This window comes from Balaenoptera acutorostrata, chromosome 3, assembly GCF_949987535.1.
Source record: "Balaenoptera acutorostrata chromosome 3, mBalAcu1.1, whole genome shotgun sequence".
Taxonomy (NCBI): Eukaryota; Metazoa; Chordata; class Mammalia; order Artiodactyla; family Balaenopteridae; genus Balaenoptera; species Balaenoptera acutorostrata.
Window position 1 is genome coordinate 25,694,803 of NC_080066.1, and position 17,098 is coordinate 25,711,900.

Consider the following 17,098-nt stretch of genomic DNA (forward strand, 5'->3'; position numbering starts at 1 on the left):
AAGTAGGTCCAGACCTGTACACAGAACTCTCAGCTTTCTGTGATGACAAACAGAAAGGATCGCCAGCTCTTGCCAGTCGAGAATTTACTTCCTTGTCCATTTAGCTGATTCACCAAGTCAGTAAGTCTCCCTGAGTTACGGTCTGCACTTGAAGGAAGCTGCAGGTTTTGTAAGAAGCATTTACCGCCATGAAGGTGTAGCAACGGGGCCCCTAACCGATGTGTTTCAGAGGTGGAAATACCACCAAACGAATCAATCTGGGGCTCTGTACCGTGCTTGTTTGAGTGTTCTTTATATATCAGCAGTAGTGTTTCCCCTGCCCTCTTGTAGTTTTCACATCTCAGAGGAGGCTGCTGTAGACCCCCAGCTAGGACAGCACTTAGAAAGACGGGAACAGGTTCAGAAGGGAGAAAATCCACCCAATGTTCCAAATGCCATGAAAGAAGGGGGGAGGGGCAGGGAATCTGGAAAGACGCCAAGAAGGGATACCCTCTCTTCGCTATTGGACGAGAGACAAATGTGACTATATAAACAGAGACAGACACTGCTACTTAAAATAATGGCATGCAAGCAGTAAATATCCAGGGTACAGATATTTTCATAAGAAAAAAACATAACCCCACAGCCACATGCAAGGATTCCAGGAGTGGGCGGGGACAGGAGACTTAATCCATCAGCTTTAGCAAGCCCCCCCCACCTCAAGCCGTGAATTGTTCCGACAGGGATTTTCAGGCAAATCTCTCATCTGCGTGTGAGACGTGCAGACTGATAGATTCTAATGGATGGGTCCCTGCAGCCTGGAGGAAAAGCATGGCTGCATACTTGTGTCTCTCACAATCACGCGGCTGAGCGGATGCCAGCCAATCTCAGCACCCCGGCACCGGCTGGACCTCCCAGTCCTCACCCCACCGTGAACCCCAGGGGACGACTAAATGTGGGTGTGCATTTGTATGCGCATACATACAGGCGTTTAGAGAACCAACCCATATTTGTATGACCCATTACAGTTTACCGAGCACTCCATAAATATCTTTTATTCAAAAGTCAAAAAGGCTGGGGCTGTTTCTGCATCTCGCCATCTCCCTCAGGATTTCAGGCGGGGCATTCCTCACTACCAATAGGTTTCACAGAAATACAACTGGACCGTGGTCAGCCTGTTCAGCGAGCTATGTAAGAGCATACCTGAAAGGCCGGCGGAACAAGACATCTGCAAGGCCCCCAGCCCTCGGCTACGTCGTAAAGAAGCCTAGCTGTCCTTCAGGCTCCTGTAGCCCGCTGGACCTGAGGGGTCAAGCTGGTAGAGGAGCCCCCCCGCCCCCAGTGTGGGGAGCACCTGGCCAGGTCCCCATCAACAGGACGCCCTAGGAGCACCCCAGGGCCAGCTCTCCCAAGCTCCTGGGGCAGGTCCGGGGTTGGTGGGGGGCGGGGGGGGGTGTGATTCACACCCGGGCAAAGCCTGGGGAGAGGAGCTGTCACCGTGGCCTTGGTGACCATCCCCTGAAAAACGTGGCAGCAGAGAAGGTCAGCAGGCCACCTAGTGCTCAGGCTCTGTGGATGCCTAAAAGCCACCTGAAGGGTTTGCACCTGGGAGCCCACGTTTACCTCTCAGGCAACCTGACCTGACCTGGAGCAAAACACCACTGTCTCGGCCTGGCCACCTGATAGGCTCCTGGGCGGGTTCCCTGGAGGGGTGGTGTCGCCTTCAAACCACCCTTTTAAGAGGTGGCTCTCTCCCTGGCTGGGGACGGAGCCCAAGGTAAACCTTCCCAAAGCATTTATGGGCCACGACGGACAGGGCAAGGAAGTGAACTGCCAGCAAACTCCGAGCTCAGTGAGTGTCTGTGTGCGCGCGCGCACGTGGGAAACGTTGCCAACTGTGCAGTCACCCATCCGCAGAACCCCCACCCAAAACCTGCACAAAGGCTTGGTTCCAGACAGCTCTCTTGTAGGACCCAGCACAGGAACTAGAGGTGGGAGCGGGCAAAGGAAGAGAGGAGGGAGGAAGACAGCAGTAAAGACAGAGAAGACAGAGGTAAAGAACAGAACTAGAGAGAGGAGATTAGAAATTCATAGAAAGGAGGAGAGAAAAACAGGAGATATATAAAGAGAGAGAAACATATAGAAAGATGGAGTGAGCGGGGGTGGAAATATAGAGGTTGAGAGATAAATATATAGGAGGGAAAGGCGAGATGGAAAGAGGTAAAAAGGAGGGAGGGAAGGAGGGGGAGAGAGAGGAGGGGAGGTAGCGACGGACAGAGAAAGGGGGCTGAGACCCGAGGAGGCGCGGTGGGCGCCCGGGAGCGGGGCCCGGGCCGGGAGACACGCCGACGTCCCTTCCCACGCCTCCCCAAAGCGGAGACTTTCTGCCGCGCTCCGCGCCTCCCGTCCCGTGCGCTCGCCGTTTCCGGGTCCCTCTGCGCTCCCGGCGCGAGCGGAGTGGAGCTCCGCGGAGACCCCGGGCCGGGCCACAGCGCCCCTGACGCCGGCCAGGGTAGGCGCAGCGCCCGCGCCGTCCCCGCCTCGCGCCGAGGCCGGCGGGGAGGAGCTGGGGGCGCCTGGGCCGGGCCTCGGGGACGGCGTGGAGGGCGGCGCCCGGCCCGCCCGAGCGCGCCGGAGGAGGGGAGCCGGCACAAAAGCGCCCGGCCGGCGCCCGCCACACAATGGCCTCGCTGTCCACACGGCGCGCCCTCCCCGGCAGCCCGGCCCCGCGCACGTCTGCACTCACATCTGGGCAACGAGGGGCGGTGGTCGACCGGGATCCAGATCTTCTGCACCCGGCTCTGAGTCAGCTCCAAGGGCATCTTCTCAGCCGAGACTCGGCGGCCCTCCGCCCCTTCTGAAGAATTCGGACTTGGGGAGGAGAGCGATCTGGCGACCCCCGAAACAAAGGGGGGAGGGGGTGCGTGCGCGAGAGCGCGGCTTTTTGGAAACGTGCTTTGTGCTAAATCACGGACGCTCGCCTGAGGCGTGAGGCTCCCAGAGAGCGGCGTGAGGGCTGGGGCTGCACCCGCAGCTCCCGCAGGGCTGGACTCTTCCGCTCGGGAAGCCCCGGGATGCTCAGAGCGCCGTGACAGTCGCGGTCCCCGTGTGCCGGCTCGAGTGCGCCGCGGTCCCCACCAACTCGCCTCCTCTCTGGCTCTGCTGGGATGCCCAGCGCTCCTCCCGGGCTTTTAAGAATCCGGGCCGGCAGAGACGCACACGTCAGCCCCGGGGCGGGGACGCATTCCTCGTGTTCCATCCCCCTTTCACGTGGAAGGAGGGTGGCCCAGCCAGGAGACAGCCTGCTGGCGCCCCCTGCAGGCCGGCGACATCGGCGCGCCCGGCTACTGAGGTCCCTCGGATAACGCCCTAAACCAGCCCTGGCTGAAAGTGCTACTCCGTGAGCCTCCTCCTATCATCCCCTAAAAGCGACCTGCACGGTTTCCCAGAATAATCACCTCAACTGCGCTGGGAGGAAAGAAACAGCACCGTCCAGTGTGGTCCACGGAGCCCCTCTGCCGAATCTCCTGGCATGCTTAATGCATTCTGCTGACTCGGTCTCTCTGGGAATGGGACACCCATACTCTGCATTTTTAGCACGAGCTCCGGGTCAGGCACAGTCAAGGTGAAGACGCGGCTTTAGGGTTAAAGGTTGCAGAGAGGTTAGAGGGCACCCGGGGGGGTGGTGTCTCTGCCACCCTAGAGGGAAGCCAGAGGGAGGATGCTGAGAGCGCCTGTGGGTCACTCCTTGCCGGAGCTGCTCCCTAATAATACCTGTGAGTCACCCACCACGGGCCCCGCCACCCACGGGGAGAGGGCTTCCCTGGTCCTTCGTCCTCACCCCGCCCAATTTCCTGAATTCCTTAGAAACCCCAACTTGTGCTGAACATTGCTCCCCCAACACCCAGCCCCCAAGACCTGGAACCCCGGGTCCCGGAATGCCGGGCACGAGGAGGGGGTGGGAGAGACACGGAGGCTGGACCAAAATGGAACGTGGCATCTTGGTTTTCATGGTCACCGTTTACAATATTTTCGATATAGCTTTATCTCTCCGAGTAGAAGAGTAAATAAAATAGATCCTATTCCGACGTGCAATTCATGACTTGACTGCAAGCCCCGGAATAACTATTGGGAGGCGCCACCATGATTGTGCAAACCCCTAAAATTCGTGCCATTTAACCGGCGCAGCCCTACTGCATCTCTTCCTCGCCAGTTTTTGGTGTATGTGTCCCTTCTGCATCCCCGGTCCCCACAGCTTTGCATCAGCAGGCGACATGTGGCAGTCGTGTAGTCAGGTCGGTGGGCGCCCTGTGAAGATCTGGGCTGCTTTGAGCGGAGGCTGCCGCCCGCACAGGGCATGGCATGTATGTGACTTTGGAATGCGATGCCTCGGTGCGCAGCGCAGCCCTGCCCTGCAGAGGTGTATCCCTCACGCTGGGCTGCGCCGTGATTGGAAGGAGGCGGCGCTCGCTGAAACCCACACCGCCACGGAACAGTCTGCGCAGAGGCTGCCACACGTCGCTCACGTACCGCATGGCTCGGCTGGGACGGCGCCCGCTCCCTGGCGGCCGTCAAGCGGCTCCCGCCTGCCCCGCCCCCCCGGCCTCCCCCTTCCCCTCACCCCAGCCCGCCCAGAGGCGGGGAGCGCCCAGCGTCGCCCATCGGGCGGGTGCCCCAAACCACCCCCCAGCCCGACCTCCACCCCAGGCACACCCCCAGTCCAGGCATCCCCCTCCCAGCCCGCCCAGGGTCGCGGAGCGCCCAGTGTTGCCCGCCCGGCGGTACCCTCGACCCCTTCCCCCGCCCCGCCCCGCGCCCCGACGCCCACTCTAGGCACCCTGCTAGCCCGGGCATCCCCCACTTTCCCCGCATCCCAGCCCAGGGACGAGCATCGCCTACCGAAAGGGTGCCCTTGACCTCCTCCTCCCCCCGCCCCGCCCCCACCCTGGGTACCCCCCCCCCCTCCCACCACCACCTCCCTCTCCTGAGTCCCTGCTCTCCTCCCTCCCACAGCTTTGCTGACAGTCTGGTTTCGGCGCTTGGGCAGCTGTTCAGAAACCCGAGTGCACTGCATTTGGACTTGTTTTTCTGTACCGGGAGCAAATGCCAGAGATGACACCCTATAGCGCCCCAGGGAGAGTCCCACTCCACTCCTGAAATAAGAGTGGTCTGATCCAAAGAGGAAAATAGCAGCGAGGGAGCGCTGACGCCCGCGCCGGAAAGTCGCTGGGGCCGGGGTGGGGACGGCTGCAGCCCTACGAGCTTGCACACTTGTCTCTCCCGGAGGACCCAGTGTACCTGGTGTACCCGCGTGCCTGTACTTGCCCACCGATTTTTTTGCACACGCTGAAGGGCAAGGCAGGGGATGGCGGTCCAAGCTTGAAAACAACTGTGGGTCTCAGCTCAGCGGGAGAGCGGTCCACACCAGTGAAGGCACATCTGTAATCTCGTCATCTGGAGGATGTGTCTGACCAGGGTCCAGCTCTGAGGGCACCAGGCGGTTGACGTTCCTCGGAGCTTCTAGCTAAGTATTCACACTCCACACCCAGACCTGGTGCCTTCCCGGCCCGGATGTCGGTAATGCCTAGAGCCTTAGGCGTTCTGGCTACAGAGCAGAGACTAAGTTCTCCCTCATCACCTCCTACACCTAATGGGGGCCAGCAAATGGAAGTTTCACGTAATCCCCCTCCCACTTCTGATATCTAAGTGCAAACAAACTGGGAATGAGTGGGGGACTAGGACAAATTTACACTTTAAAATAAAGGGGGGGGGTAGGGCAGCTAGAACTGGTGTGACCCTTGCAATCCTCAAGCGCCATACATTAGCGTAGCATCCTTCTGCAAGCTAACACTGATTCACTGCAATGCCGTTTACAAACAACCCAACTGCATCTGAACTCCAAGAACGTACTGGTTCAGTGTTTACTGTTTTAGACATCCACCTCTTTCCCTAGTTCTGCTAACGACCGCATCTGTATCCAACTATCCAGGGCTTTGACCAACTCCCCCCAAGCCGACGATCAGAACGCCGTCCTTCAGAAAAGGCAGCAGAGAATGTAAAAATTCCTGGAATACGATGATGGTTTTACAGATAGGACAGCTCCAAGTACTGGGGCGGGTGGGGTGGATTCTATGACCCGTGGTCCTAGGCATTATTAAGGCTAGAAGGAATTTTCCAGATAATCCAGTCATCCTTTTAAATGAGTAAAGGGAAGTTTAGCGATTAGAGGGGTTAGAACTAGGCCAAAGGTCAAGGAACCCAGCCAGTTAGGACCCTCTACTTGACACAGTGGGCAGATGGCCCCCAAGGGACTTGTGATGACTACAGCCTGACCTGGGGGTGCTGAGTGGAGTCCTGATGAGGGGCAGAGCACACTGTGACTCAGACCACCTCACCCAGAACAGCTGAGTGGTCTGGCAGGAGAGAGCAAAGAAAGCCCTTCTTGCACAGTAGTGCCTGGTGCGGTGCTTATTTATAGCGAATTCCTTAGCTAGCTCCAGACTCAGAAAGGATGGTGGGGGTGAGTTTTCTCCATGACCTCTCTCTTCTCAGTTCCCTCTGCCGGCTAAAGGCATCTAACCCTCACCCCTGCTTCCCGATGCTGCTGTAACTTCAGCCAAAAGCAACCCCATTTCCACGATCAGAAGCCAGCGAGCCAGATTTAAACATTGAAACCATGCTGGAACCTACCTCCTTCTGTCCAGTGAGAGGAGGCAGAACAAGCCATGGCAGGCGTGAGCAATCAGAAGTTGCTAATTAGACACAAAGTGTCATCATTTGCTCCTGCGAACAATCCTGTGTCTGAGAGAGTGAAGAGAGACGCCAAATAAAAGACTGAAATAAGCCCTTACCTCACCGCCCATCCAAAGCCAAAGACAGGGGAGAGGGCGACATTTTGGGTTTTTTTCTAAATAAAATGTAACTCATGTGAATGGGAACACAGGCACGGACGTCCACACGATGCCACAACGGCAGGTTGAAAACCCAGTTCAAAACTTGCACACAGAGGTTTATAGCAGCTTTATTCATAATCACCAAAAGGTGGAAGCAGCCAAGATGTCCATCAGTAGGTGAAACGATAAATAAACTGTGGTGCCTCCAGACGACGGGATATTATTCAGTGCCCAAAAGAAATGAGCTGTCAGCCACGATAAAGACATGGAAGAACGGTAAGTACATATTCCTAAGTGGAAGAAGCCAATCTGAAAAGGCTACAGACTGTATGATTCCAACTCTATGACATTCTGGAAAAGGTACAACTATAGTAAAAAAGATGAATGGTTGCCAGGGGTTGGGGGGAAAGAGGGATGAATAGGAGCAGCACAGAGGATTTTTAGGGCAGTGAAACTGCTCTGTATGATCTTACAATGATGGATACATGTCTTTATACATTTGTCCAAACCCATTAAATATACAACACCAAGAGTGAACCCACAGTAAACTGTGGACTTTGAGTGATAATGATGTATCCGTGTAGGTTCACCCTTAGTAAAAATGTACCATCTGGTGAGCGACATTGATAACAGGGGAGGCTGTGCGTGAGCAGGGGCAGGGGGTACATGGGAAATCTCCATACTTTCCTCTCAATTTTGCTGTGAACCTAAAACTGTCCTAAAAAATAAAGTCCATTTTTAAAAAATCATTCCTCTTCTACAAATGTCACGTACACTTTTCTCCAAATGAGGGGACTTACCCAACTCATTACGAGAGTATCAGGACAGTTAAATGTGGCCATGACCTGGCTCCGGGTGAAGCGTCACAACTGAAGTCCTACTGAACCAGCAAGTTTCCTTTCCTTCTGCCCAGTCCGCGGTCCTCCACTTCCTGCAGGCCTTTCCTCTTCTGAGTGTACGCCCCTGACCTTGGGACCACGCTATTAAAACTGCCCCTGGGTGTTTCACACTTAGCATCCCACCAGGCTCCTGTTTTGAGAGTATTTTACACTCCCTGTCAACCTCCTCACCCTATATCAAGACATATGTTATTTGTGTTTAAAAGTATTACTTTATGACTTCAGAATATGTGTGCTTTTTAAAAATCAGATATTCTGTAGTCTAGTTAACAGTCCTGTACCAACGTCAATTTCCTGGTTTTGATATTTTACTACAGTCATATAAGAGGTCACCATTAAAGGAAGCTGGGTGAAGGGTTCATGGGACTCTACGCACTATTTTGTAACTTCTTGTATTTCAAAATAAAAAGTTTTTTAAAAACTCCCCAAATTTTAAATCGATGATAGCTCAGTTTGCTCAAATTCTGGAGGAAAAAAGAAGAAGAAAAGCATAGATGGTATAGATCCAGGCATTGAAGGAGAAGGGAACCGACGGAAAGGTAGCCAAGAACTCTGTAGTGATTTGCATGCGTTCCTAACACCTTTGCTTCTTACAAATGACACAAATATACAAACAGAATTTGCACAAATCCTGCACCTGTGGAAAAACGGAATCAAGTTCAAGCTGTGTTTTACTTGGGGTGGGGGGATGATTCTATTTCTGGGCTTTGCGTAGATCGTCGGGAGAATATTGGTGGGTTTGTAGTCTTTGTTGTCACCAATTTGCATGCACAACACAAAATAAAGAGAAGACACATGCAGAGTTCAGCTGAGGACTCCAGACGGCTATGCTGAGCCTGTCTTTCCCGGAGGGAAGAGGAGCCACAGAGATAAGCAGCTCACTGTGCATCTTCTGGCACGTGTAATAGATGCTCACAGGCAGTGGCTGCGTGTCAGACACAGAACAGGCTGCACCGCAACCTCAACAAGCTCGGGTCCAGCCAGGAAGAGCAGGTGATCACACAGCTGTCATCAAGGTGTTCCGTGCTCCATCTCGCTCCGGGTATGACAAAGAAAGATCTCCCACGCCCAAGAGCTTGTAATTGAAGACCAGAGGGGGAAATGTACACGAATTAGAATACAAGCAGGGAACTAAGAGAGAGGTGTTGGGTAAGATTATGCCAAATGCAGGCTCAGGGTAAAGTCCAGGTTGAGAGAATAAGGAAAGTTTGCATGTAATGGGGGCAGATCCGCTGGGAATTTCATATCCATTTCATTGTCCTTCAGCCTTTCTCTGCTAAGCCCAAGAGCAAACATGGAACTAAAAGTCAGTATCTCTCATTTCTTCCCACATGAAACAAGTATTCACTGAAAGCAACTGTCCCGGGGTCTCCAGAGTCAAGTGAGATGTGGTCCTTGTCAGAATTATGAATTCATTTTTGAATTTCACAGTGTCCCTAACACACAAACACACACAGACATGCACACGCGTGTGTGCGTGCGCCCCTACCTTTTTCCCTTAGAGTTAATGAAACTGAGGCTCAGAAATATTACATTACTTCCCTGTGATCACATAGCTAATAAGCAAAGGAATAAAAAACAAGTTCTCCGGCTAGGCTGGTATTCTTTCAAGTGTCACCCAATTAAATTACTTTCCAACTAGAACATTCAGTCTTCTTCTCAATAACAAAGTCAACAATAAAACTTGGGATCCAAGTGGTTTCTATGACAATGTCTAAATTACTTAGTATTTGGATTTAATGAGGAAATAAGAATCGTCTTAAGAAACGATTATGAAGATTAATAACTAAAAACTTTCAAATGAACCTACAATGTAAAGTGCTACTTAGCATATGAAGACAGAGAGATAGCCTCCCAAAGAGTCCCAGCCCTCATACTGGGACAGCCTCGCCTACTGATGCAGAAAAGGCTCATGGTCGACACCACAGCTGAGCCAATTTAAAAAGAAATTACTATTTTATGAAATAAAACTGAGTCAGCTTTAAAAATTTTTTTAAAAGAGGTAGAGGAGGCCTTGGGCTTTCTGTGTACTTCTCAAAGGTTTTAAGATGGCCTAATTGATTAGCAAAAGGAAAGAAGAAAAGAAAGATCCTATTTCTCAGACACTATTCAAATTCTTCGATAAGCTTCAAATTTCTATTGTTGATAATACATCTTTACGGCCAGGCCGTCAACAGCACTACATCACCGTAGCTGCAGGGAAGCACTGGCCCATAGGAGCGACAACCTTGGCTTAAGATTTTCCAGTTGTGAGAAGAAACAGGAGAAGCTAACAGCAGCACTAGATCCTAGGTAACCTCACATAGCCCAGATACTGTCCCTTCAACACGTGCTGTGACAAGTTGGCGAGATGGTCCCCATTCCATTTTGTGTCCTGTATCTTCGGTCGCCCTTTCAGGTATCTGGAGTAAGAGGCGTCCAAGTGGAGACACACGGACAGAGGCGCTGGGGTAGGATCTGGATTCAGGGAAGAGCCAGGTGGGTGGCACAGAGAGGACAGGAGAGTGAGGAGGGGGCGGGGCAGTCAGGGGGCACCTTGTGGACCCTCAGGACGACTGGCTCCTGTTCTGAGAAAGAGGAAGTCCCCAAAGGGCACTGAGAAGGATGACCAAGAGGATGGGAGGGACCTTCCTCGCTTTCACAGCTGTTTCCATCCCGAGGGGCCTGGAACAGAGCCGGGCTGGTGGCACATATCCGTCAACACTGGTTGACAGAATGCATGTTTGGTTAAAGACTGGCCTCTGGGGACTTCCCTGGTGGTCCAGTGGTTAAGACTCCACGCTCCCAATGCAGGGGGCACGGCTTCAATCCCTGGTCAGGGAACTAAGATCCTGCATGCCACAGTGGCAAAAAAAAAAAGACTGGCCTCTGGTTACGGTGCTAAGAACAGGTTATAATAATCAGGTAATGGTCTTGGGATCCTGAAATAACCATTAGCTCCAGGATCTCCACTCTGGGTGTGTAAGGAAGATGGGGTCAAGGGGAGCTCAAGAGACAGGCCCCTGCGTGGAGACAGTTTCTCTTCCACTCCTCCCCCAGAGAGCATTTATCCTATGAAACTAGAAGAGGAGACCAAGCCAGAAACCTTTATTCTGGAAAATTCCTCTCCAAGGCTTTAAAACAAGAGGCGGGGGTGGGGTAGAAAAAGATCGGGGTGCTGGAACCCATAACTGGATGTTGGGATCCGTAACCACACTATACGTTGTGGTAAAGGGTCCTCAGATCCTGAAAAAAGTTGCCGTCTGCAGTGAGGATAAATTAATGGGTACTTTGCTGAGAAACTATGTATCAGCTTCTGATACATAGCTCCTGCCAGCAGCCCTGACAGGAACCCACATGCTCCTTTCACTGCCCCGCCAGGCACAGAATCCCCCTAACTCCCGCTTACCTGCCCTCACAGACAGCCCACCGGCGAGCAGACCCGAATGTTCTATTCTGACCAGCAGCCATGATCCTCTTAGAGACGTACCAAGTGGGCAATCTAGTTTAAATACCATTCTCTCACCAGTTTGGTTTGTGACTTGGTCTCCCTAGGCTTGACTATCTCTGGCTGCACTGCTAAAATCCAGCTTCTAAAGAAGAAAATCTGAGGACCAGACACCAGGGCACAGGGACCCCACACAGACAAGGCTGGCCACCCGTTCCTCTCTGACACCAACCTGGTTTGTTTTCATTGTGAGCATGGATATATGCCCTAGAACACTTGTGACTTTGTTTCTTATCAGAAAAGTTTCCCAATGACAATAATTTATAGACACAAACACAGAACAGAGATCGAAGAAACAATCCAGAAGTGAAGAAAGACCCAGATAAACTGATGTAGCAGCTCTGGGTAAACTCACTGTGGAGTAGGGAAAACCATGGCAGCTACTAAGCCACCCCAGATGTCCCCTGTCTGAGGGTCTTCTAGGACCTGCACAACACTCTCTCCCAAATCACAGATGGAAAAGAAACAGGCAAAAACCCACCTCTGCCATGAGAAGAGGGCTGCGTGACTTTCAGTAGGTGAAAGATTTTCAGAGTACATCACTAGATAAACTGAGGATAAGTTGGACAACTCTGGAGTTATTCTTTTTGATAGCTCTTGCTGTTTCTTCATCAGTAAGAAAGCTATCACTCAGCCATTAGTCATGGTGGATAAAGAGGCCAGAGAGATGCCAGGGAGAGTGTGCAAACGCCTGAACAGTGATTACATCCACTAAAGACTCACACAACCCAGCAGCTCTTCACTGCCCCAAGGCAAGCTCACAACAGCACAGCTGCTTGTCAGATACCTGTTACCAGCTTTAGGAGGGCCAGCGTTGCCCTGATACAGAAGGCTGGACTTTGAATCTGCACCCAGACACTTAGCACTGCTCCCTGGGGACAGTGTATACATCCTACCTGGCCCTCCTCTGCCACCCATCCCCCAGTGCCAGTAACTCCTTTATGCAAAAAGGCAGTGGATGTAGCAGCATTTTTCGCAAGAACCAAAGGCCCAAGTGTCCATCAAGAGATGAACGGAAAGACAAAATGTGGTCCATGCATACAGTGGAATATTATTCGGTCATGAAAAGGAAGGAGGGGGACTTCCATGGTGGCGCAGTGGTTAAGAATCCGCCTGCCAATGCAGGGGACACAGGTTCGAGCCCTGGTGTAGGAAGATCCCACGTGCCGCAGAGCAACTAAGCCCGTGCACCACAACTACCGAGCTGCGCTCTAGAGCCTGCAAGCCACAACTACTGAAACCCGTGTGCCTAGAGCCTGTGCTCCACAACAAGAGAAGCCACCACAAGGAGAAGCCCGCACACTGCAACGAAGAGTAGCCCCTGCTCACCGCAACTAGAGAAAGCCCACACGCAGCAACGAAGACCCAATGCAGCCAAAAATAAATAAATAAATACATTTTTTAAAAATTTAAAAAGAAAAGGAAGGAGGTATTGAAACACACTGCAACATGGATAAACCTTGAAGACATTACAGGTATGGACTGAGTTGTGTTCCCCTAGAACTCATATGCTGAAGCCGTAACCCCTAGTACCTCAGAATGTGACTGCATTTGGACATACAGTCTTTAAAAAAGTAATTAAGTTAAATGAGGCCATTAGCATGGACCCTCATCCAACCTGACTAGTGTCTCTATAAGAAGAGGAATTTGGAAATTCCCTGGGGTCCAGTGGTTAGGACTCCGTGCTCTCACTGCCGAGGGCCCGGGTTCAATCCCTGGTCAGGGAACTAAAATCCCATAAGCCGTGTGGCATGGCCAAAAAAAAAAAAAGAAGAGGAATTTGGACACAGCAAGACATACCAGGTGTGTATGCCCACAGAGGAAAGGCCCTGTGAGGACACAGCAAAAAGCCGGGCATCTGCAAGACAAGGAGAGAGGCCTCAGGAGAAACCCAACCTCATCTTGGACTTCCAGCCTCCAGAACCATGAGAAAATAAGTGTCTGTTGTGTAAGCCACCCAGTCTGTGGTATTTGTCATGGCAGCCAGAGCAAACTAATACAATTATGCAAAGTGAAAGAAACCAGACACAAAAGGTTATGTACTGTGTGATTCCATCAATGGGAAATATCCGGAATAGGTAAATCCATACAGACAGAAAGCAGATTAGTGCTTGTCAGGGGCCGATGAGAACAGGGGTGACTGCTTACTGGGGATGGGGCTTCCTTTCCAAGTGATGAACGCGTTTTGGAATTGGATAGAGGCAAGGGTTGCACAGCACTGTGACTGTACTAAATCCCACTGAATTGTGTGCTTTAAAATGGTTCATTTCAGGGGCTTCCCTGGTGGCGCAGTGGCTGAGAGTCTGCCTGCCAATGCAGGGGACACGGGTTCGAGCCCTGGTCTGGGAAGATCCCACATGCCGCGGAGCAACTGGGCCCATGAGCCACAACTACTGAGCCTGCACGTCTGGAGCCTGTGCTCCGCAACAAGAGAGGCCGCGATAGTGAGAGGCCCGCGCACCGCGATGAAGAGTGGCCCCCACTTGCTGCAACTAGAGAAAGCCCTCGCACAGAAACGAAGACCCAACACAGCCAAAAATAAATAAATAAACCCAAAGTTTAAAAAAAAAAAAAACCCACTTATAAAAAAATAAATAAATAAATAAATAAATAAATAAAATGGTTCATTTTATGTTATGTGAATTTTGCCTCAATTTAAAAAAAAAGACAGCGGATGAGGGAAGACAGAGAGCGATCCGAAAAATGAAGATATTAAACCTGTTCAAGTTAGGACAGGGTGGTAAATAAGACAGAGGAGAAGAGGATACTCGAAAGACCAGGAGAAAGCAAACTCGAGAGACCGGAGAAAAACAGAAAAGACACGGTCAGCCCAGACCTCTGCATCCACAGCCCGGTCTGCACCTGCCGACTGGCAGCCTTCCCCCACTTTGCTCCTTACCCAGGCCCCTTGTTATCAACCACACAAGGGGTAGGGAAGGAGGAGAGGGGAGGAGACCGAACAAAATCATTTCACATCGTGTTCATTCCACATCAGGCGGGTGTGACCTGCTGTACCAGAGTGGCTTTGCTCAACGATGCATCGGGGACAATGCCCACCTATATACAATGGGGTTTTCGTATGAAGAGTGCACAGCAGAGCCCCTGGCACACAGTGGGCTCACGATTTTGTAGCCAAGAGCTCTGTGCAAAGCGAGCCTTCAGCTTTCTCCAGACCCTGCATCTCACCCTGAACTCTCAGCCAGGTGGTGGCATCTAAGCTAGAAAACAGGTTCCCCGATTCCTCCACCTTCGCCACTCCACCCTGCTCAGTGAAATCCATCACACAGCTGGGAGGTTGCATTACTTCCTGTAATAGGTCACGGTTCTCCTGAGAAATATGCATGTATGTACAAAAGGACACTCATTATACGGTTTTGGAGGCTGAGAGGTCCCACCAGCTGCTGCGTGCAGGCTGGAGACCCAGGAAAGCAGGGGGGATTCACTCAGAGCCTGAAGGCCTGAGAACCAGGAGCTCCGAGGTCCGATGTCCAAGGACAGAAGAGGATGGACACCCCAACTCATGCCGAGAGAGCGAGCTCGCCCTTCCTCCACGCTTCTGTCCCACCCAGGCCCTCACCAGACAGGATGGTGTACAGCGCTTTGGGGAGAACCATATGCTTTACTCCGTCCGCTGAATCAGAGCCAGTCTCTCCAGAAACATCCACACACACACACACCCAGAAATCATGTTTTACCAGCTACCTGGGCACCCCTTGGCCCAGTCAGATTGACACATAAAATGAACCATCACTCACCCCAGTAGCCACTCTTCCCATCATCCTTAGCAGCAGAACCCCCGTTTTTAGCTAAACAATCTCCCAGCTAAATGATGATTTTCAGACTTGCAGGTTAGCCATGGCTGAGGCGAAGGTGGAGCCGGGGGAGAGGGTCAAGCTCCCAGCCGCTCCCCCGCCCGCACCTGGCACCTTCTTCTGCTGCTGGAACAGCTCACATCCCCACCCTCCACACCCTGCATGTCCCCTAGGCTGTTTCCACACCGCATCTACAAACCCCAATCTAGAAATCTGATGGCCCTCCTGCAAAGCCTCAGCTTGAACCTGTGGCTTCGGGCTGGTCATTCTAGTATTAGATGGGCTGCTGGCCAGACAGACAAATGTCCCTTCCTGCAACTTCCCTCAATTCTCTCTCTGCCACCTGCCCCCTCCTCCAGGGCAGATGCCCACCCTCCAAGCTGTGTGAGCAGCCGTCGTGTCCCCATGAGACATGCGCCCTTCAGGCTCAGAAGCCCACTCCTGGGCTTTAAAGCAGCGTGAACACAGCCTTCCACGGCACACAGCAGAGCAAGAGTGAACTGGCCCCACGATGTGAAAGGAATCAGGTTCTAGGGAGGAGTGAATGCTGACTGACACCATAAGACCTGCTGTTAATACCACAGCCAGGCTCTTGAAATGACTGGCAAAAAGCGATACTAGGGAACCTATGGATAACACAGGTTTGGATCCTCAGCTCCGCAAACCAGCCCTGTCTGGTCTCCAAAGCTTATTCAGCGGGAGTGGGGGGCAAGGAAGAGACTGCAGGGTGGGGAGGGGCATGGGCTAGGGCTGGGAGCCTGGACCCCGCCCTGACCCTGTCTGTACCAGGTCACAGGATTGCCCTCTCTGGACCCAAGTTCCCTCCTCTGCCCATGAGCCCTCTAGATGGTCTGGAAGCATCTCCTCCACTTCTCCAAGGATTCTAATTGCTCTCAATGAAATGCAAATAGAAACTGGATGGTAATTACTAGACTATAAGCACTTAAAACACAGACAGCTATTCATCCGTGTATCACCAGAGCCTGCCATCATGTCAGGCACACAGGACGTCTTCAGTATGTTGGATGAAGGAAGAACGTATTTGCAGTGATGCTATATGGCTCGCATCATGGGCTGGAAGTAGCCTCCATAACCACTCAGGGAACCCCAGGGCTCGGAGAGGGACAGAGAGCCACTCGCCCTGGTGAGCAGCTGGCTCATCTGGAAAATCCGGATAATCGCTGCCTGTGCACCTGGCGAGGTGGGGAAGGGGGTCAAATCAGATGCCACAGAAAGTGCTCAGGCAAACACTCCAGTACTCAACACACACATGAAGGTTAGCATTTTCTGAATCATCCAGGCCCAGCCCGAGGTGGTGGCTGAGGCGTGTTAGTAGACTTCTCCTCTTGAGGCTCCACGACCTGGTCTCCAGCCCTTGGTTTCCTCAACACACACACACACAGGAGCTGGTCTGCAGCCCTTGGTTTCCTCAACACACACACACACGCACACACACACACACGACCTGGTCTCCAGCCCTTGGTTTCCTCAACACACACACACACGCGCACACACACACACACACACGACCTGGTCTCCAGCCCTTGGTTTCCTCAACATACACACACACACACACACACACGCACGCACACACACACGCACACACACACGACCTGGTCTCCAGCCCTTGGTTTCCTCAACACACACACACACACACACACACACACACGCACACACACGACCTGGTCTCCAGCCCTTGGTTTCCTCAACACACACACACACACACACACACACACACGCACACACACGACCTGGTCTCCAGCCCTTGGTTTCCTCAACACACACACACACACACACACACACACGAATTGGTCTCCAGGCCTTGGTTTCCTCAACACACATACACACACACACACACACATACACACACACACATGACCTGGTCTCCAGCCCTTGGTTTCCTCAACACACACACACACACACACACACACACATGAATTGGTCTCCCGGCCTTGGTTTCCTCAACACACATACACACATACACACACACACACACACACACACACACACACATGACCTGGTCTCCAG

At 52.4% G+C, this 17,098-nt stretch overlaps 1 protein-coding gene across 9 annotated transcripts in view; it reads right to left on the reverse strand.

Moving 5' to 3' along the window:
- The window catches only part of PFKFB3 (6-phosphofructo-2-kinase/fructose-2,6-biphosphatase 3), an 82,954-nt gene that overhangs the window by 21,680 nt on the left and 44,176 nt on the right, over positions 1-17,098 (reverse strand). For 7 of the 9 annotated variants that reach the window (XM_057543854.1, XM_007167437.3, XM_007167436.3 and 4 more), the window contains exon 1: positions 2,726-2,946. The exons of 1 other annotated variant lie outside the window; for it this stretch is intronic. In XM_057543854.1, coding sequence (XP_057399837.1) covers positions 2,726-2,801 — 76 coding nt within the window. In that variant the 5' untranslated portion in view covers positions 2,802-2,946. Of the gene's footprint in view, positions 1-2,725; positions 3,155-17,098 lie in introns of those variants that run through there. One more of the 9 variants, XM_007167440.3, reaches the window with a different exon arrangement.